This window comes from Leptosomus discolor, chromosome 16 (genome assembly GCF_034619465.1).
Source record: "Leptosomus discolor isolate bLepDis1 chromosome 16, bLepDis1.hap2, whole genome shotgun sequence".
Lineage (NCBI taxonomy): Eukaryota > Metazoa > Chordata > Aves > Leptosomiformes > Leptosomidae > Leptosomus > Leptosomus discolor.
Genome location: NC_141406.1, coordinates 4,621,896 through 4,638,680, shown reverse-complemented (window position 1 = coordinate 4,638,680; position 16,785 = coordinate 4,621,896). Strand labels below are relative to the sequence as shown.

Below are 16,785 nucleotides of genomic sequence, written 5' to 3'. Positions count from 1 at the left end.
TGCTGGACCTAGAGCAGTGGGTTTTGACCAGCTCCACCCTTCTTGTGATTTGATGGTGTGCCATGTAAGGTGGCAGGGGTGCAGCAGGGCAAGTTAGCGCCAAGTACGCAGGTGTTGGCCAGGTCAGCTGTTGGCCAGAGGCCAGCGCTTGCAGGCAGCTTGTTAATGAGGTGCGTGGTGCGTGATCCAGGCATTCCCAAAAGCAGGTTCTAGTCACTGGCGCAGCAGCAGGGCTCCCCCAGGACAGTCAGTTCCTTGATGGTGCCTGCCCCTATCCTGTGCTGACGGGCCACAGGGCATTTGGTACGTCTGGTCTGTAAGTTCCCCAGGTGTGTTCTCTGTCAGCTGAGGTGTCATTGCTGTTCTCCCCCATAGGTCAGACGCGGTGCCTGTACAGGGGCAATTTCACTCTGCTCTGGAGAAGCTGCCGGCGTTTAGAGCTGGTAAATGAAGGAGGCGTGATGTTGAAGAGGCACAGTCTGAAAGTGCTGACGGTACGGGAAAGCAGCTGTATGAGAAGCAGCTAGATGAAGAAAGGGGAAACAGTGCAGCAGGCATGGCCTAAGTGTGACTGACTGCGCTGGGTCACTGGGGATTCAGCTGGACCTCAGCCCACGAGGTCAGTGAAGACGAGCACTGAACAGTAACTCTGCGTTCCCAACGTCCTTGCTTCCTTGCAGCAAGTGGCCCTAGAGCCCCTGTTCTAGCTGAGTGGCTGCAAGGAGAAATAAGTGTAAAATAATACCAGTTTCTCCTACACAATCATAGATCGAGCCTTCAGCCATCATCAAAGTGGTGACAGGGACTGAAATCAAGCTAGAAAAGTTGTCTCTGGCTCGTAGAAGCCATCCATAATTTACAGCACAGTCAGAGTCACTAGAAGGGTTTTCCAGTAGAAATACCCCTGGTGAATGCACTGCCTGGCTCCGTGTCTGTTAATCCTTAGGTGTGGGAGAGCAGCAAGGAGAAATTCAAGACTTGAAGACTTTGCCCCAACATGCAGTTGCCCTCTAGCGACCTTCAAAGGGATTATTTATACTGCCGGGACTGGTGAGCACCCGCTGCACCTGAGCCGTGTCTAACTGGTGCGTGCAAACCCTGCTGGTTTATGCTTCTGTGTCTTGTGACTGGAAGAAAATACTTTAAATGAATTCACATTTGCAGAAAAAAAAAAAAAAAAAAAAAAGAAAGTGGGGACTGGGGGTCCTTTGAAAAAAAAAATCAGGTTTTATTTGTCCTCTCTGCTCACTTACGTGCAATAGAATCTAAATAAATGGCACTGCAGGAAAACAACCCTTTCCCTCTGGCGTACTCATCCGTAGAACAAGGAGGCGGCCCATAGAGGCTGCAGTCTTAATCCTCTCCCTCTCTTCATGAGTTTAGAGATTTTTCTTTTGGCTGTTGGATCTTCCAAAAGTTAACGTCTTGCCAAAGATAACTAATGGAGGATACGTGCTACTGCTAAAGCTTCCTGGTGAGGTTTTCTGTGTCTGCTGTTCACTTCCTCCTTGTTGCCCAAAATGTGTAGAGATTAAAGGCTGCTACTGCCACTTCAGGCACTTTCTTTCCTGCTGGGTAGTTATCAGTATAGTAAAAGCAGCTTTGGGAACAGAGGTTGTTTGGGTTTTGGTGTGTGTGGTTTTGTTGGGTTTTTTTTTTTAATAGAAATCAGTCTCAGGCACTGCAGCTCTTCTGTCCTTTGTTTTACACCTGCATCCATAAGCGGTGGAGTGAGCAGGCTGCGGGGCGTGATGGAGGGTTTTTTCCTGACCTTTGTTTTTACATCTACAGAGACAGCGACCCCAGCCTGAGGGAGGGCCCTTTGTGCGCAGGTAGGGCCCGTGTCCTCCCGTCTGGCTCCGCTCCTGCTGAAGTGGGGAAGCGTGCGCTGCCGCAAGGATGGCCTCAGCACAGCCTGTGCCCAGGCAGCTCAGTCCAGCTGTGGCCCACACCTGGAACCCGCCAACAGCTGCTCAGAAGCCTGGACCAGGGCCCAGCGCTCACGCCTCTCAGTGCCGCTAGCCGGCACCGGTCACCCCGTGCCAGGTAGTGACAGAGCTGCCAAACAGGCAGCGGCTGGGACGCGCCCAAGGCGAGCTGCTGACCTGACTGACTAGCAAAGTCCTTTTGCTGCTACCAAACCAAAACACCACTCCAGTTTAGGAAAAGACCTGTGCTCCCTTACAAGGACAGGCTGCCTCTCCCTCCTGCCCTCACGGCCATCACTTACAAACCCAGATACGGCCTTTCCACGCGCCGCACTGCGTCCACAGATTCAGCACATTTTAGCAAGAGGGTCAGTTACTCATTGGTGAGGAAAACTTCCATCGTTAGGGTCATTCAAAGGGCCATGACTCAATCACTGTTGTGCACCATTACAAGGCACTTTGGGGCAGGTCTTGCTCTAGTCAGCTGCCTCAGCTACGGTAGGCCTTCAGCAATTGACCTGCTATCACCAGTCTTTGGATCTCACTGGTCCCCTCATAGATCTCAGTGATACGAGCGTCGCGGTAGTGGCGTTCTGCTGGCATCTCTGTCACGTAGCCCATCCCACCCAAGATCTGGATGGCCTGAAACAAAGATAGCAGGGTCAAGGAATTTGTTTTCTACAGAACACAGCCACCTTAAAAGGAGCTAGCACAACGGGGCGGGGGACACGACAGACATGGGGGGGTGCCTGCAGCCCCTTTGCAATCAGAGGACTAAACACAGGATTTAGGTAAGAGCAATACTGATGTCCTAGACAGTGAATGAATCCCTTCAGAGGTATTTGTTAGGGAGCCAGGGTCAGCTCAGGCACTTTTAAGGACAGAGAAAAATAAATGTGGACACCAGAAGTCCTGCTCCATTTGCTCGCTATGTTGCACACTTCTTACTAGTAGTCCCGACTGCTGCACCCATGCTCCCTTCCCCCATCGCTCATCCCACTCAAAACTTGGCGCTGCCCTGGACAGCAGCAGGCACAAGAAGACTTTACCCATTCACCTGCCACAGGCCAGCATAAATCCCTGCACACCCCCCCGCCCCTCCAGTCCAGGAAGAGGGCTGTGCTAACCAGCTTCAGCCATAGGGGGTGGTTGGTTTGTTTTTGTTAAAAAAGATGTAGTAAATTCCATCCCACCTTCCCCAAGCACTTGTGCGACAACACAAGCTCCCTTTCAGCACAGTCACCTGATGAGCGATGGCCGTTGCAGCTTCCGACGCAGCCAGTTTGGCCATTGCCGCTTCCTTTGGGGAAGAGAACAACGCTGAGGGTGCAGCTACCACAACAGGAACAGCTCACGTGCCCGAGGAGCTCGACCGCTCACAGACCAGCTGTGCGGATGCACAGGCCTGACCGCCGGTGCCAGCTGACAGCGGCCACCCCTCTCCCCTCGGCTAAAGCCAGGGCTCGCAGGCTGCCCGAGGACAGCCGACAGTGTCCACGATCCGCTGGTGGGTGAAACCCCAACAGCGCCGGCCAGGCCAGCGCCGCACGCAGCGATGCCGCACGTAGCGCGGTTTTCTTGCCGTCAGCCTGTGCCCTGCGCCGCCGCTGGCGGGCAGAGGCAGGGTCGGGCGTACCTTTGTGAAGGGCTTCCCGTTGTCCTTCAGCATGGCGGCTCTCCAGGTCAGCAAGCGCGCGCCCTCCAAGGCCACAGCCATATCTGCCAGCTTGAACTGCAAGGACAAACGCACGCTGCCGCTGTGGCAGGCGGCGGGCTCTGCCTGCACAAGCACGTACGGCAGAAGTCTCCCACCCCTGAGGCCCGTGTTGCTGGCAAAGGAGCGCCTCCAGCCCAAGGATCAGTTTTAACGGCGTTTGAAAACAGAAATTATTACCCTGCTGATCCCGGACAGTGCAAAGTGCACTGTGTGCCTGCAGCCGTGCCCGAGCGCCCTCACGGACCTTTCCACCAGCACCAGCAACGTGTGGCACTGACCCATCGCCCAGCTGGTACCTGCACGGCCTGCAGCTTTGTGATGGGCGACCCGAAGGCCGTTCTCTTCTCAGCATAATCCACAGCACAGTCCAGAGCTGCCTGTGCTATTCCAAGAGCCTGTGAGGCGATGCCAATCCTTCCTGCATCCAGAGTTTGCTGAGAAAGACACAAAATGTATGCGTTAAGTCAGTCAAGTCACACTTGATCAAAACCAGTACGCTCGCATTTCTGATCTTGCTGGGAAGCTGCTGCATCCTTCGTATTCTCTGGTCAGAGACCGCCTTGATTCAGAATAGTCCTGGTTAGGCACGAACAGAGATGTAAGATGTCCTGGGCACTGCAGAGAGAAGCCGGGTTACAAGTAGTAAAGCAGAAAGGAGGGGTGTGCTTCTTATTAGCGGGGGGCGGGGAGGGAGGGAGTGAATGCAAATAAACAAAACAGCACAAGGGGCATGTGCTCTAGGAAAGGCTGAAAAGATCCCCTTCAGCTAGACCCCTGGCTCACGTCACTGAACCAAAAAAAAAACCAAAAAAGCAATCTGGTCAGTTTTCCTCTTTGCCCTCACCAAGCATTTTTCAGAAATGACCAGTGAATTGAGTCAATAACGTGACTTACCTCAGCCACCTGCCCACTGGGCTTTTAACTGCTTCCCTGCCTCACTACGCACAGGAAGAATTTACAGCGCAGCAAGAAAAGGCTTCATCTTCTCAGTCCTGGGCTGAGCGTCTTAAAAAAGCGGTTGGTGCCTGATGGGCTCTTTTAGTTTTGGACATAATGGAACGGGCTGTTCTCCAGGAAGCTCAGCCTTTTTCAGAAAGTCAGGCCAACAACTGGTGTTTTGCCCCTGCAGAGCGCAAGGAACACTTCCAACGGGGAGTGTGTCACCGCAGGGAACGCGCTGTTCCGCAGCTGCCTGGCTCCCCCTCAGAAGTCACACACATGCCGTAACTCAGATTTCACCCACCTTTAGACACTATCCAGAGGTTGTCCTGCGCCTCCAAGACACTCTACCACAGTATTTAGGGAAAATGCCACGTTTTCCCTTTATCTACAGGTAAAAACTGGAGGAATAGTGGGTTGGGAAAGCAGAAAAATTAAAATACACCACCCCTGCTGACACACCACCTCAGCAGTATCAGCAGTCCCTCATCCAAGAAATGCCACGTTGAGTCGACAATAAAAGTGCTGTCAAGGGTCTATGGTAAATTAACGATTCATGAAGCTCTGTGAATGATTTCTCCCACATTGGCAAGAGGGGTCAAGTGCTTAATGTTAGCCAGCACAGCCAGCAGGTCTCACCACCGCTTTTAGCCTTGCTTTGAGCTCTACACCACCACAGCTGCACCCCGAGCCAGCTCTTACCATGGCAATTCTGAAGCCCATTCCCAGCTGCCCCAGTAGGTTGGCCTTGGGTATCCGACAGTCCTCAAATATCAGGTTGGCAGTGGAAGAGGCTCGGATTCCCAGCTTGTCTTCTTTCTTCCCCAGTGACAGCCCAGCGGTTGGCATGGGAACCAGGAACGCGCTAATGCCCTGCAACAAGACCCAAACTCTTGGGAATGGGGCCGACTTCCCGCTTATCTGGCTGTCAACAGGCTCCCTCCAACCGTTCTTCCTAGAAGCCCCATGTCTAGGTAACCAGGAGAAGGGAGGGGAGAGCTAAGACAGAACAAAGCCAGCGCCCGTCAGCCCCTCCTCTGCTCAGTGCCTGCACGGCTCAAAATACAGTGTCCCCAGAGCCTTTTCGTGCTGCTCCTGCACAGCTCCTCACTCCCCCCCCTTTTTCCTGGCTGACCCACGGAACGCACCTTGTGCTTCATGGATTTATCAGTAGTAGCAAACACCACCGAGGCCGAGGCGTCCCAGGCGTTGGTGATCCAGGCCTTGGTGCCGTTCAGAACCCACTCGTCGCCGTCCAGGCGTGCCACCGTGGACGCCGCCCCTGCGTCGCTGCCGTTTCCTGAGCAAGGCACCAGCAAACAAGGCTCAGGCAGTCACTAGCCTGGGGCGTCACCTCACAGCCCCCGCCCCGTCCCATCACCTCTTGTAACTGCGGTAGTGTCACCACAGTCCCTCCCGCAGGACCCGAACGGGAAGGGGAAAGGCCCGTGTGCCTAAGGCCTGTCCGTCTCCAGAGCTCTGCTCACACAGAGGGGATGACAATTTTCAGCAGGGACCACGGGGACGGCAGTTAGTACCTTGGGCACCGAGACTTCATTTCCGCAGAACTGCTATAAACAAACCACCTTTCTATGAACTGCTAGAACTTGACAGACCTGAAGTCCACCCTAAACCTGACTAAGGGAAGAAGCTACCCTAAGCTCTTTGCAACAGGAACGGTAACAGTCAATCACCTGGTTCACTAAGGGCAAAACATCCGATCTTCTCTCCGCTGGTGAAGGGAGCAATCCACTTGTGCTTCTGTTCTTCGGAGCCAAACTTGAGTATTGGCCCTAAATACAGGGACTTTAAGAATTGAGAGTTGAGTCAGTGCCTCTTGAGGGTACAAGAAACCCTGTAACTCCCTAATGTCTAAGTGCTCTCCAACACACCAGAGCCCACCACAGGAACAGAGCCCACTTCTCCCGCGCACCCCCCTCCAATAACTCTCGGTTCCACGCCTGTCCCTCACACACAACCCGGACACTTACGTTATTGACGCTGACAATGACACCCGTGGACGCGCAGCCCCTGCTGATCTCCTCCACGGCGATGGAATAGGCCAGGTAGTCGAGGCCTGCTCCTTTGTACTCCTCCGGCACGTCCATAGCCAGCAGCCCTAAGCCACCCATCTTCTTCACCTGCACATAGGGAACGGAGAAGTAAGACCCTCTGCACCACCAGTGTCCCAGCAAATACACACAGACACACGGGGATAACGACAGGGGCTACAAGTGGAGGAAAAGATGCGCAGAGCTCCTGGTGAAATGGGAATCTGACTGTACAAACGCGGGTGTCCCCGGGTCCCGGTGACAACAAGAGCTGCATGTGGCACTGCTGCCCAAGATGAGCCTCTTGTTTATTTAAAGAGCTCTCTTCAATACCAGAAAGGAGGGAGCCTTTTGAAGGTGAAATTGGGAGAGACAACCCCACCAGCATTTCCTCAGCCTCCCACCAAAGCTTTTCCCCTCGCACGTCTCCAGTCAGCTGGAAGCTCTCGGAGGGAAATCTAGCTGATAGAAACCACTAGAACTTTACCTTGGGGTCTGCTGAGCTTCAGCTTAGGACTGCACAAGGGAAGATTTTACAGAATGAATGACCCACAGAACAGTTTGCAAGAAGGTGATTTTTTTCATTCCCATTAAAGCCAGGTCTTGCTTCCCAAAAGAGAATTTATTTGTTGGTTACATTCCAAATTATTCCACCCCAAGTTCCTCAGCTGGACCCCTGGCTTCTTAACCATCAGCTCTCCAGAGCACCGACTGCCTCGCTCTAGGTCTCTTGTTAACATTTGGCAACATACAAGAGAAAAAACAAGCTTTCCTCTGTTTTTATATTTAAGATGTCAAGCTTTTGGTGTTGCAGAAATAATCATATTACCAGCCTCTGCTTGCTTTAATAGGACTCAGGAGGAATTTTAAACAAATACTTTCCCTCCTGTAAGGGCACCCCAACCACTAGTCCTTCACCTCAAATCCAGAGGATGAACAAAAGACAGCACTTAGTTCTATGTATGCCAGTTGACTGGAATCTCAATTTCTTCACAGCCCCAGATGATGGCCACCATGCATCTCCTATCTTCTGACCACTTCTTTTCTCTGAAATGGACTCAGGTCATCCATGCTTCCTCACTATAAACCATTTCTACGGTTTTGTGCAGTCTATAAAAGCGTTTCATTGACTTGACAAGTCAGTTGTATCACAGCCCACAGGTAAGTCAGTAAGAGAACTGAAAATTCAATTGTACTAAAGCCAGACACAGAGAAACGCAAGTAGATCTCAAAAAGTCCTGTAGGCATTACGACCTCCACACAAAAGGTTGGTCTAAACTTCTATTTTCTACTAGGCCAGAGCTTAACGTACATTTTGCTTCAGGCCCAGGCGCTCCCGCCGCAGAGCAGCGGGAAGTGGGGCTCTGGGCGGGCCAGTCTCCCTCTCCCGTGCCCACCTCTCGGCAGGAGCAGCACCCACCTGCTCGGCCGGGAAGCGGTGCTCCTTATCCAGCTGAGCTGCGAGAGGCATCAGCTCCTTCTCTGCGAAGTCCCGGCACGTCTGACGCAGCATCAGGTGCGTCTCCGGCAGCTCGACAGTCTGGTACACGGTGTGCAGCCAGCGGAGGCGCCCCAAGGCCAGCGCTGCAAGGAGGAAAGGAATTAAGCGCCGCTGTTTCCCTTCACGCCCAGGGGAGGGTCGAAACCGGCCCAGGCGGGACTCCTGCAACGCGGCTGCCGTCGGGACACCGTTCCCCCGGCGCCGGGATCCGGGAGCGCGGCCGGGGCACCGCGGGCTGGCGGCCGGGGCCGCGGGAACACGCCTCGGGCGCTGAAGGGCCCCGGGGCGCCGCCTCCCGCGCAGGCCGCGGCCCCTTCCCACCCCCGCCGTGCGCCCCGCAGCCCCCCGAGCAGCCGCGGCGGGGCGAGGCGAATCCCGGCGCCCTCACCCCCGGTCGCCCGGCCGCCGCGGGCCAGGACCGCCAAGGCCGCCATGGCCGCCTCCCCTCGCCTCAGGGCAGCGCGAGCGGCGGCCGCACAGCGCACGCGCGAAGCGCCGGAGCGGCGCCCCCTGGCGGCGCAGCCCCGCCACCTCCGTCCCTGCCCTGGCCCCGCCCCCCGCCCAGGCCCCGCCCCCAAACCGGCACCGCCTCTGCGAAAACGGGAGGTTTCTTTATTGCTGCTGCTGGTGACAACGTAACGGTTACACACACACCCCGTCACCCGGGCACCGCGCCGGCAGCCCGAGAGCACGGCGGGGCTGGAGGGGCCCGGGCGGCCGCCGGAGGAGGGCCCGAGCGACAGGCGGCGCCAGCAGCCCCAAGGCCACGCTGTGAGATACGAATCCGTGTCCTGTACCGGCACCGGGATCCAGGCAGGCGGAGACGGTGGTTGCTGGTGTTCGTTTTTCCCTTGCTGCAGAGGAAGAGGCGATGGCAGCCGTCCCTTGGTCCCCTCCCTCCTCCTCGGAAAGCTGCGGGGAGATGGCAGTGCTCGAGGCTGAGGATGAGACCCGATGCCACGCGCTGGGGCAGCACAAGGCTCAGTAGCTCGATGTGACAGGACAGCAGGGCAGAAGACAAACACCGGCAAACAGCTGAAGAGGACGTCACGAGACACAGAGCTGAGAAGCAGTTACCGTGTCTGGACCTCACTGCTTCACCACCACCACCTTCCTCATTCATTTCCAACTGCTGAACACTTGGTTTAATCTTCCTGAACCCTTGGGTAAGTGAAATAAACATCCTCAGACACCAGAGAGGAGGCTGCTGCTTCTCTGCAGCAAGAGACATTGAGAATCCTAAGGAAAACACACAGAGGAAGACACTTCCTACCGAAAATGGAGGACAAGGACAGCAGTACCCAGTCCGTACAAGAGACGACCTTCCTTCACAAGGCGCAATCCATATTCCTCAGTCAATCATGAAAATAGCTGCCCAGGAAGCTTGCTTGCATGGATCCAAAGCACTTGGCTCCAAAATGTGAAAAAGAGGTCCTGGTGCTAAGAGGACAAATACTGGAAAGATTCAGCATGAGTTTGTGGGTTTGGTCCCTTTTTTTGTCAGAGCAGAACACAGGATGACCCCAACTCTCTTCTCTTTCCAACTCAGCACGGGACCTGCGAGAAGCTGTCTGCACAGATGCCTTTTCCCCTGCTCAAACTTCAGCTGACACCGAAAGCATCTCCCTCGCCTTCAGCACCTGGCTAGGACAGGCCATCTGCCTGACAGCAATGAGATCCCACTGGAATTTCTTCCTAGCTCACTGGCATAGTAGCTCTGAGCCATCATTAAAGCACCAGAGCACACAATCCAGAAGGAAGATGCTCTGTAAAACCACATTTACCAAAGACATCATTCCTGCCACAAAGAGCAGATGCTTTTAGAAAGCATCTAAGAGAAAAGGAACCCTAGGGAAGTGGCTGAAGTGGGGACAGCCGTTCAGAAAGCCCTGACTTTTTGGATTACTTTTTTAGTGCTGGGTTGCCCTCTTGTAGGGACTTTTTTTCTGCAGCATGCTTTTTGGGCAAAGAACTTCTCATGTGGCAAAGCAAACAAATTTAGCTAGAAACTGAGGGGTGCTACTGCTGCCTGCAAGTCTTCCGATTTCCCTCCAGTTTTCCTTTTCTTATTGCTGAATAGCTGATACATTCACCAATGGGAAAGCAACCGCTTCAACGCTTTTTTCTCATCACTGCTGGCAGAGGTAATGCCTAAAGACAGGAATTCACTTGCCTATAAGCATCAAAGGCCTCTGACACTTGTCCCTCCTGCTCTCGGTCGCATTCTGCAAAGCGGCGGCTAGATGGCACCCACGGCGCTGCCAACACCCCGGCCTGCAGAGCTACAAACAGCTCGCACAAGTCGGCATTTGCCCGGACAGTAATTTCTGCTGCGCCCTCTGGCAACAGTCCACCTTCCTTTTAAGAACCTTTACGCAGGGTCATAGAGAACAGATGGGAATCATCACACTCTTAAGAAAAGCAAGAGGTTGCTTCATACAGAAAATGTGACAAAAGTAACATTTAAAGGCACCTGGATTTATACTACATACAAATTCAGCTCAAGATGCTAAAATTTCCCGGGGAAGGACTATAGAAGGCTCTTCAGACACTGTCCTGAGCATCTCAGAACACTTCAGGACAAAAACCACGCTTCCAGGCAGTTCTGCCTTGTCACAAGTAACTTCCAGCAAAACAAATGTTTCCCACCTCACTGGCACGGCACGAGGCCTTCTGAAGTCAATCACTGCAAGAGGCATCTCAAGCCACCTTACAAGCAGCTTTAACTAATTCTGAAATAATTAAATGAGATCGCCTAAGTGCCTTTGGAGACACTGGAGAGGACTGATGGTCGCAGAATTGCTCTTCGCTTTCAACCAGACAGACCTTGCCCCTCCGCATTCCCAAGACATTTGTTGTGGTTGCTTATGACTAATGCTCCACCCAGAACAGGTCATTTGATGTGGTTAATCATAATTAAGTATCTTCCCAAGAGCTGAAGATTCTTTCATGGCTGCCACCCCACCTACTCTCACTGCCTACCCCGATGCCAGCTGGTCTTCTACACCAAAATTAGTATCATTAATCTGCGAGGTAAAGGCAGTGGTTTCCTATTGCTCTCTACGCATTAACAGGCTCCAGGCCGTGATGCCCACCCCACTTAATCCTGCTAAAACACACACTACGCTGAATGTACCTTAACACAACAGGTAACCAACGGTATCCACCAAGGAGTGAGGTTTCAGCTGTCTCAAGGAACGAATGGAACTAATACTAGCAAATGTCTCTAGTCCAGGCACAACCTAACTCCCACGTACAAGAGACACAACTGACCAGCCTAGTGAGGGGACAGGAAAAATGCCAGTCTTGGGAGCCAGCAAAATAGGCAGAGCAGGGGTTTGTCAGCTGAGATTTTGCACGGTCAGGAGTTGGGCCCCAGCATGGCTGCTGGGAAGACTCTGGGTCTCCTCTTCCCACTGCCCGACGCCACTTCCTGTCCCCAGATCCCAAACGCAGCTGTGAAATACACCCTCTGGTCTGGCGATAACTACCTTGGCAGAAGAACTTCCTGAACCATAAATAAGCAGCTAAGTAGGCAAAGCTCGAAGAATTAAAAAGAGAATCATGTAAATTCTCACTTTGTAAGAATCCCGCTCCGTAACACTGAGGGATCTGACCCGGGAAGCTTTTAGCTACTAATACCTCAACTGAAACAAAGCAAATGAGCTGGTAACGTCACCATCTCTCCTTCCAGCACCTCTGACAGATCATTCAGGTTTAAAAGTATAGAAAGACTGAAGCCTAGGAAGCTCTGCTTCCTACACATTTTTCAAGCAATTTTCCATACTCTCCCTTTTTCTTCTAAGCCCCACGAGACTGACACCTGCCCTCCACCCCAGCTAGACTGACAACGCGCTGTCGATCTAAAAAGCAATACATTCTGTAGAAAGAGCAAAAATCCCAACGCAGAGGGAAGCAGGAGAAACAGTAAACATAGTGAGATTAACTTCAGCTCTAAGGTTGACCCATGAGCTCCAAAATGCAACAATTTGCTCACAAGAGCTCCAACAGAAATGCTATCAGACTGACTCTTCGACCAACCTGGGTAAAGCCCCTTTATTCCCCTACCTCATATCTCCAGTGAAATCTCTGGCGAGACACAGATTAAACTGTTCTCAGGGGCAGCTCAGGCCCCTGGAGGCAGAAAGAAGATTCCTGCACCGCTTAGAAGCTGAATTAGTCTCTTATTTTATCCTTCCCACTGGAGAATATTGGGATGCACCCTAGAATGCAATGTCTGCCATGCTACAGACTAGACCATCGTGCACTAAAGAGATGATCTATCCAACTGAAGAAGAGATCTGCTCCTCAGGCGTCACTGGCTACTTGAAAGGGTAAAATTTCCCTGCTAAGAAATAGCTTACCCAAACAATCTGACCTCTTGAAAGAGGGCAGTCACCCAATTGGTGAAACATCGGAATCATTAAAGGTGCAACCTAACTATAAAGACTGTAACAGTAAGAATTTTCCAATAGTGCCTCTGATCCATGAGCTAATGTAGGTACCAGAAGGTAACCAGAAATAGAGAATGAGAGGCAGGATACACTGAGTGTCGGATAGAGAAGTGTTGCAGGGAGATTACTTTCATGAGCTGTAGTCTTTGCTTCATGTTTCTTCATCTTTTCGGCCTCATGCAAGGAGAAAAGGTTTGGCAAGAAGCCTTGTTGCACAAGACAGCAACTCCAGTCCACTCCTGGACACCTGGAATGGTTAACAGCATCACAGCATCCAGTGGACACAGAACGATTACTGTCCTCCATTGTAAGCATAGTCGGCCTTGTTGTGCATAATCAACTTGTTGTCCACAAAGTAAAAGCTGTCTGAGCGGGTCTCGTACGGGTTTTCAACCATCAGACGAACTGTGAAAGAGAAAGCTCAATTACATTCAGAGGCCTGCCACACTCCACTGGACAGTAAAAAGGACTCTGCCACCCTCCCGGATTTCCCAGGCTGATGCTCTGCCCTATCCAAGAAAGAGACGTAAACTTCTCTCCTGAGCGCGCTTCAAAAGCTCTGGCCTGCCCCTTCCTATTCTGCCTATTCACAAGGCAAGTGCTGTCCAAAGCAAACAAAGAGGGATCGAGCGGTCTCGCACAAGATGACCTTAGAAACTCTCCGAGCCACCACAGAGCAGAGCAGCAATCCCGTCTGTAACAGAGGGGTAGCAATCCACGTACCAAAAGCGGTGGCACTCCCCACGTGCACACAGGTGGGTCACAAACTCTGCACGTCCTCCCGCACCTAGGCAGCCACAGAAGGGCCCACGTGCTCCTGCTCTATCCATCCCCCGAGGGCAAACATACCCTGCGCAAGGTGTATTTGCAGAGATCTTGGTAGGCTCAAAAAACACACCTCTCAGAGAAGAGCCAGCTCTGTTCCAAAGCAGGAGGCTCAAGCTCTAACAAGCAAGGGCTGAAAACAGATGCACGGCTACCAAGTGAACCCTTTTTCAGGGTTGTGTTGTCTTCTGGGCTACACTGTTAGGCACCAGGCACGTCAGCCCTGTGACTGATCAGTTCTCGCAGCCTATGAGCTGTAACACAGGTTGTCTTAGGCTTTCATTTTCAAAGAAGGAGAATTTGCAGCACGAATCTGTAATTCAATCAGGACTACACACAGCTTAAACCCAGAATCTGTATTTATTTACTCCTGTCCCCCCATCCCAGTCACTTCTTTCACAAGAAGAGAGAAGGAGAAAATGAGCACATGCACAGACACAAACAAAGCACAACTCGGTGCGGGAAAGGAGATACTTACTAAGGTCTTCTGAGAGCTGAGGGAATTCATAGATGTGTTCACACGTGTTCCTGCTACTGGGAATGCAGAAGCCAAAATCAAAGTCGAAGTTCTTCAGCAAGCGATCTCGGAAGTAATGTCTCTCAATCATTCGAAAGTTTGACACTGGCTTTTCTCCCACTGTGAATTCCACTCTGCATGCAAAAAGCAGGAAAAACCAGCTAAGATAACATACTCCTCTTCCTATTGGGAAGAACGGAGCCTTGGACCCAAGGCTACACAAGAATCCAACAGATCATTCCAGAAAGACAGACTTCGATATTTGTAGTGTAAGATGTGTTTTCTCTAGTCTTTGCCTCAGTTTTGTTATAAACTCTCAAGTGACACTTTCTAAACATCTGATTCTCCTTTCTATGAACACATACTCACGTTGCACCAACAGTCCGAAGACGGAGAAATGCTGGGGTGAACTGGTAACGAACAAAGCGGCCTGCACTAGCGTCCAGTTCACTGTTGTCATCTTCATCCTCTTCATCTTGCTCTAGAAAACGCACGAGCTCAGAGTTATTCTGCTAACAGCGTACACGTAAGGCAATACTGGCTAGCGGGTGTAGCAGGACGAGCTGGCTAAAACTTAGGCACTGAGTATCAAGTGTTTAATTGGTCTGAGACTCATACTGGCACTAAGTAATACAGAAAAGATCTCCTATCTCCTGTAACAGTTGGTGCAGCCTTAGCAGCTCCAGAGCTGAAACCACCCTCAACCTCACAGGATATCCCCTCTCGCAATTGCCAAAGCACATGAAAGACACTCTGTACCATAACCAGCCAACAAGGGAAAATTTGCAGTTGATTGTAATGCCCTATCTCACAATAATCACTTCATGTTCTACAACAAGTTCCTCAGCAGAGGTAAACTCAATCTTATGCATAAAGGAGAGGAATTTAGGCACCAGGACATACTGAAGGACCTTTCTGCTTGGTTTGCATGGGCCCCGCATTGCACCTTCCCAGCTCTCCGAGTCTCTCTAGCCTCCCTGCAATGTGAGCATGACATACCTGTTGCAGATGGCTTTGCAATTTCAAACAGCACCGTTCCAGTTTCGAGGTCACGGATCTTAAACCTAGTGAAGTCAATGTTGTAAATGTTGTCCTCAGGTTTGCATAAATAATCTAGAAGAGAGAGAAAACATATAGTAGCATTTCAAAAGATCTCTAAGCAATTACCAAAATAATTTCTTTTTCAGTTAGTCCCAGCCCGTTAAGACAGGCACTGCAAGTTGTTTTGCAGAAGCTTTATGAAAGCGGGACAAAATTGGGGCTAGAAGAAACAAAGGCACGCCAGGTGCCAGGTAGAAGAGCAAGAAAGGGAAGGAATCGGGACAGAAAAGCAGAGATCAGCAGCCAAGAGAAGAAAAAGAAAAAAAAAAACAAGGCAAAACAAAACCAAACCAAAACCCCGAACCTCTCAACCCCCCAAACTTTCTGGAAGTTGCAACAAAGCAGAAGACGGGCGCACGCTGCGGCCAGCGCCGGCCAAGGCGCACACTCCCCCGCCGCGTCCAGCCCCGGCGCACCGCCTGGCCGCGCTGACCCGGGCCGCTCAAGCTCCGCCGCTCCCGCCGCCCCCTCCTCCGCCCCGGGGGCACGGACCAGCCCGGCTCCGCCACCCCGGCTGCGCAGCCCCCTCCGCCGCGGCCGAAGGGGGATTAACGGAGCAGCGCGGGAGGCTGCCCGCCCGGCACCGCGGGGCCAGCCGGACCCCGGCCGAGCGCCGCCGGCCCGAGGCGCCCCCGCCCCGGCCCGCACTCACTCTCCGTCACCCGGCACAGCCCCAGGACGTGCTCGGGCCGGACGGTCTCCAGCGCCAGCAACTCGGACTCGGTCCACGGCGGCCTCGGCGCCGCGTCGGCCGATCCGCGCCGCCCCCGCAGGCGGCTGAGCGGCCCCCCGGTCCCTGGCGGCGGCTTCTTCTCCGGCGCCGCCGCCGCCGCCGCCCTCGCCTTCGAGCCGCTCATCGCCCCGCCGCCGCCAAGATGGCCGCCGCCTCCCTCGGTAGCTATGGGAGCGAGGGGCGGGGCCGCGGCGGGTCAGAGGGTGCGGACCGGACGCTGCCTAGCAACGAGAGGAGGCCCCCGAAGCTAAGCAGGGCCCGCCGCGTGCGCGGCCGGAGGGGGGGACCCGGGCGCCGCGTCGCGACCCGCCGCCCGCAGAACCCCGGCACCTCCCTCCCGGGGCCGCCACAGCGGGCGGGGGGCAGTGGGACAGGCCGGGTGGAAACGCTGGGAGTTACGTGAGGATAACGCAAGATCCAAGCAAAACCACCCCCTACCCCACCAGCAGCCCTCCCGCTGCTCCTCCCTTCCCAGGCTGGCAGCACTGGGAGCCGCCAGCCCGCACCCCGCTCCCGCTGCAGCCCCCCCCGGGCAGCCGGGAGATTCCCCCCCTCCCTGCACAGCGGGGGCATCTGGGGTCCCCCGTTAATTAAATCTGAACGCCGCCGCGCAGAGGATAATTACAGAGAGCGGGTGTCCCCATTTGTAGGGAATGGCGGCAGGCACTTCCCGCTGAAGTCAGCACGGGGATGCCACGGAGCGCACACCCCACTGCTGCCCTGGCCTGGGGACACCCCAGCTGCTGGCCCCGGCGAGTTGGGACCCAGCTCCGGGCAGGGACAGTGACAGAAATGCGTGTCCCAAGGAGGGTGGCCCAGGGAGCGCCTGTGCCCTGCCAGGCTCCCCTCGGCTCAGCCAGCCTCCAGCCGCGCCACTGTCACCGCCACCCCGGGCCCCCCGGGCGCACACCCCAGGGGGACAGCGGCAGACGTCGGACAAGTCTCCCGAGCCTGGCGGGACGGACTGGGGAGGTCCCACGGGAGCACCGCACCGAGGAAAGGCGGCATTTCTTCCCGAG

At 53.8% G+C, this 16,785-nt stretch overlaps 2 protein-coding genes across 3 annotated transcripts; both read right to left on the bottom strand.

The window, feature by feature from the left end:
- Window positions 1-1,685: 1,685 nt before the first annotated feature.
- ACADS (acyl-CoA dehydrogenase short chain) lies at window positions 1,686-8,570 on the bottom strand. Its single transcript, XM_086474443.1, has 10 exons — window positions 8,366-8,570; window positions 8,056-8,255; window positions 6,576-6,725; window positions 6,279-6,390; window positions 5,733-5,884; window positions 5,287-5,457; window positions 3,942-4,079; window positions 3,565-3,660; window positions 3,172-3,228; window positions 1,686-2,570 (listed from the first exon to the last, which is right to left on the bottom strand). Exons 1-10 carry the CDS (start codon window positions 8,568-8,570, stop codon window positions 2,418-2,420), a joined length of 1,434 nt encoding a protein of 477 aa, XP_086330569.1. The 3' UTR covers window positions 1,686-2,417.
- Window positions 8,571-9,157: 587 nt separating this feature from the next.
- Window positions 9,158-15,890, bottom strand: UNC119B (unc-119 lipid binding chaperone B). 2 transcript variants are annotated; one of them, XR_015183916.1, is made up of 6 exons: window positions 15,686-15,890; window positions 14,932-15,045; window positions 14,302-14,413; window positions 13,894-14,066; window positions 9,410-12,995; window positions 9,158-9,297 (listed from the first exon to the last, which is right to left on the bottom strand). XR_015183916.1 is itself a non-coding variant. In XM_086473915.1 (5 exons), exons 1-5 carry the CDS (start codon window positions 15,888-15,890, stop codon window positions 12,883-12,885), a joined length of 717 nt encoding a protein of 238 aa, XP_086330041.1. In that variant the 3' UTR covers window positions 9,158-12,882. The 2 variants fall into 2 exon arrangements, 1 of the variants encoding a protein (XP_086330041.1); XM_086473915.1 differs by having other exon boundaries at window positions 9,158-12,995.
- Between the last annotated feature and the right edge of the window lie 895 nt (window positions 15,891-16,785).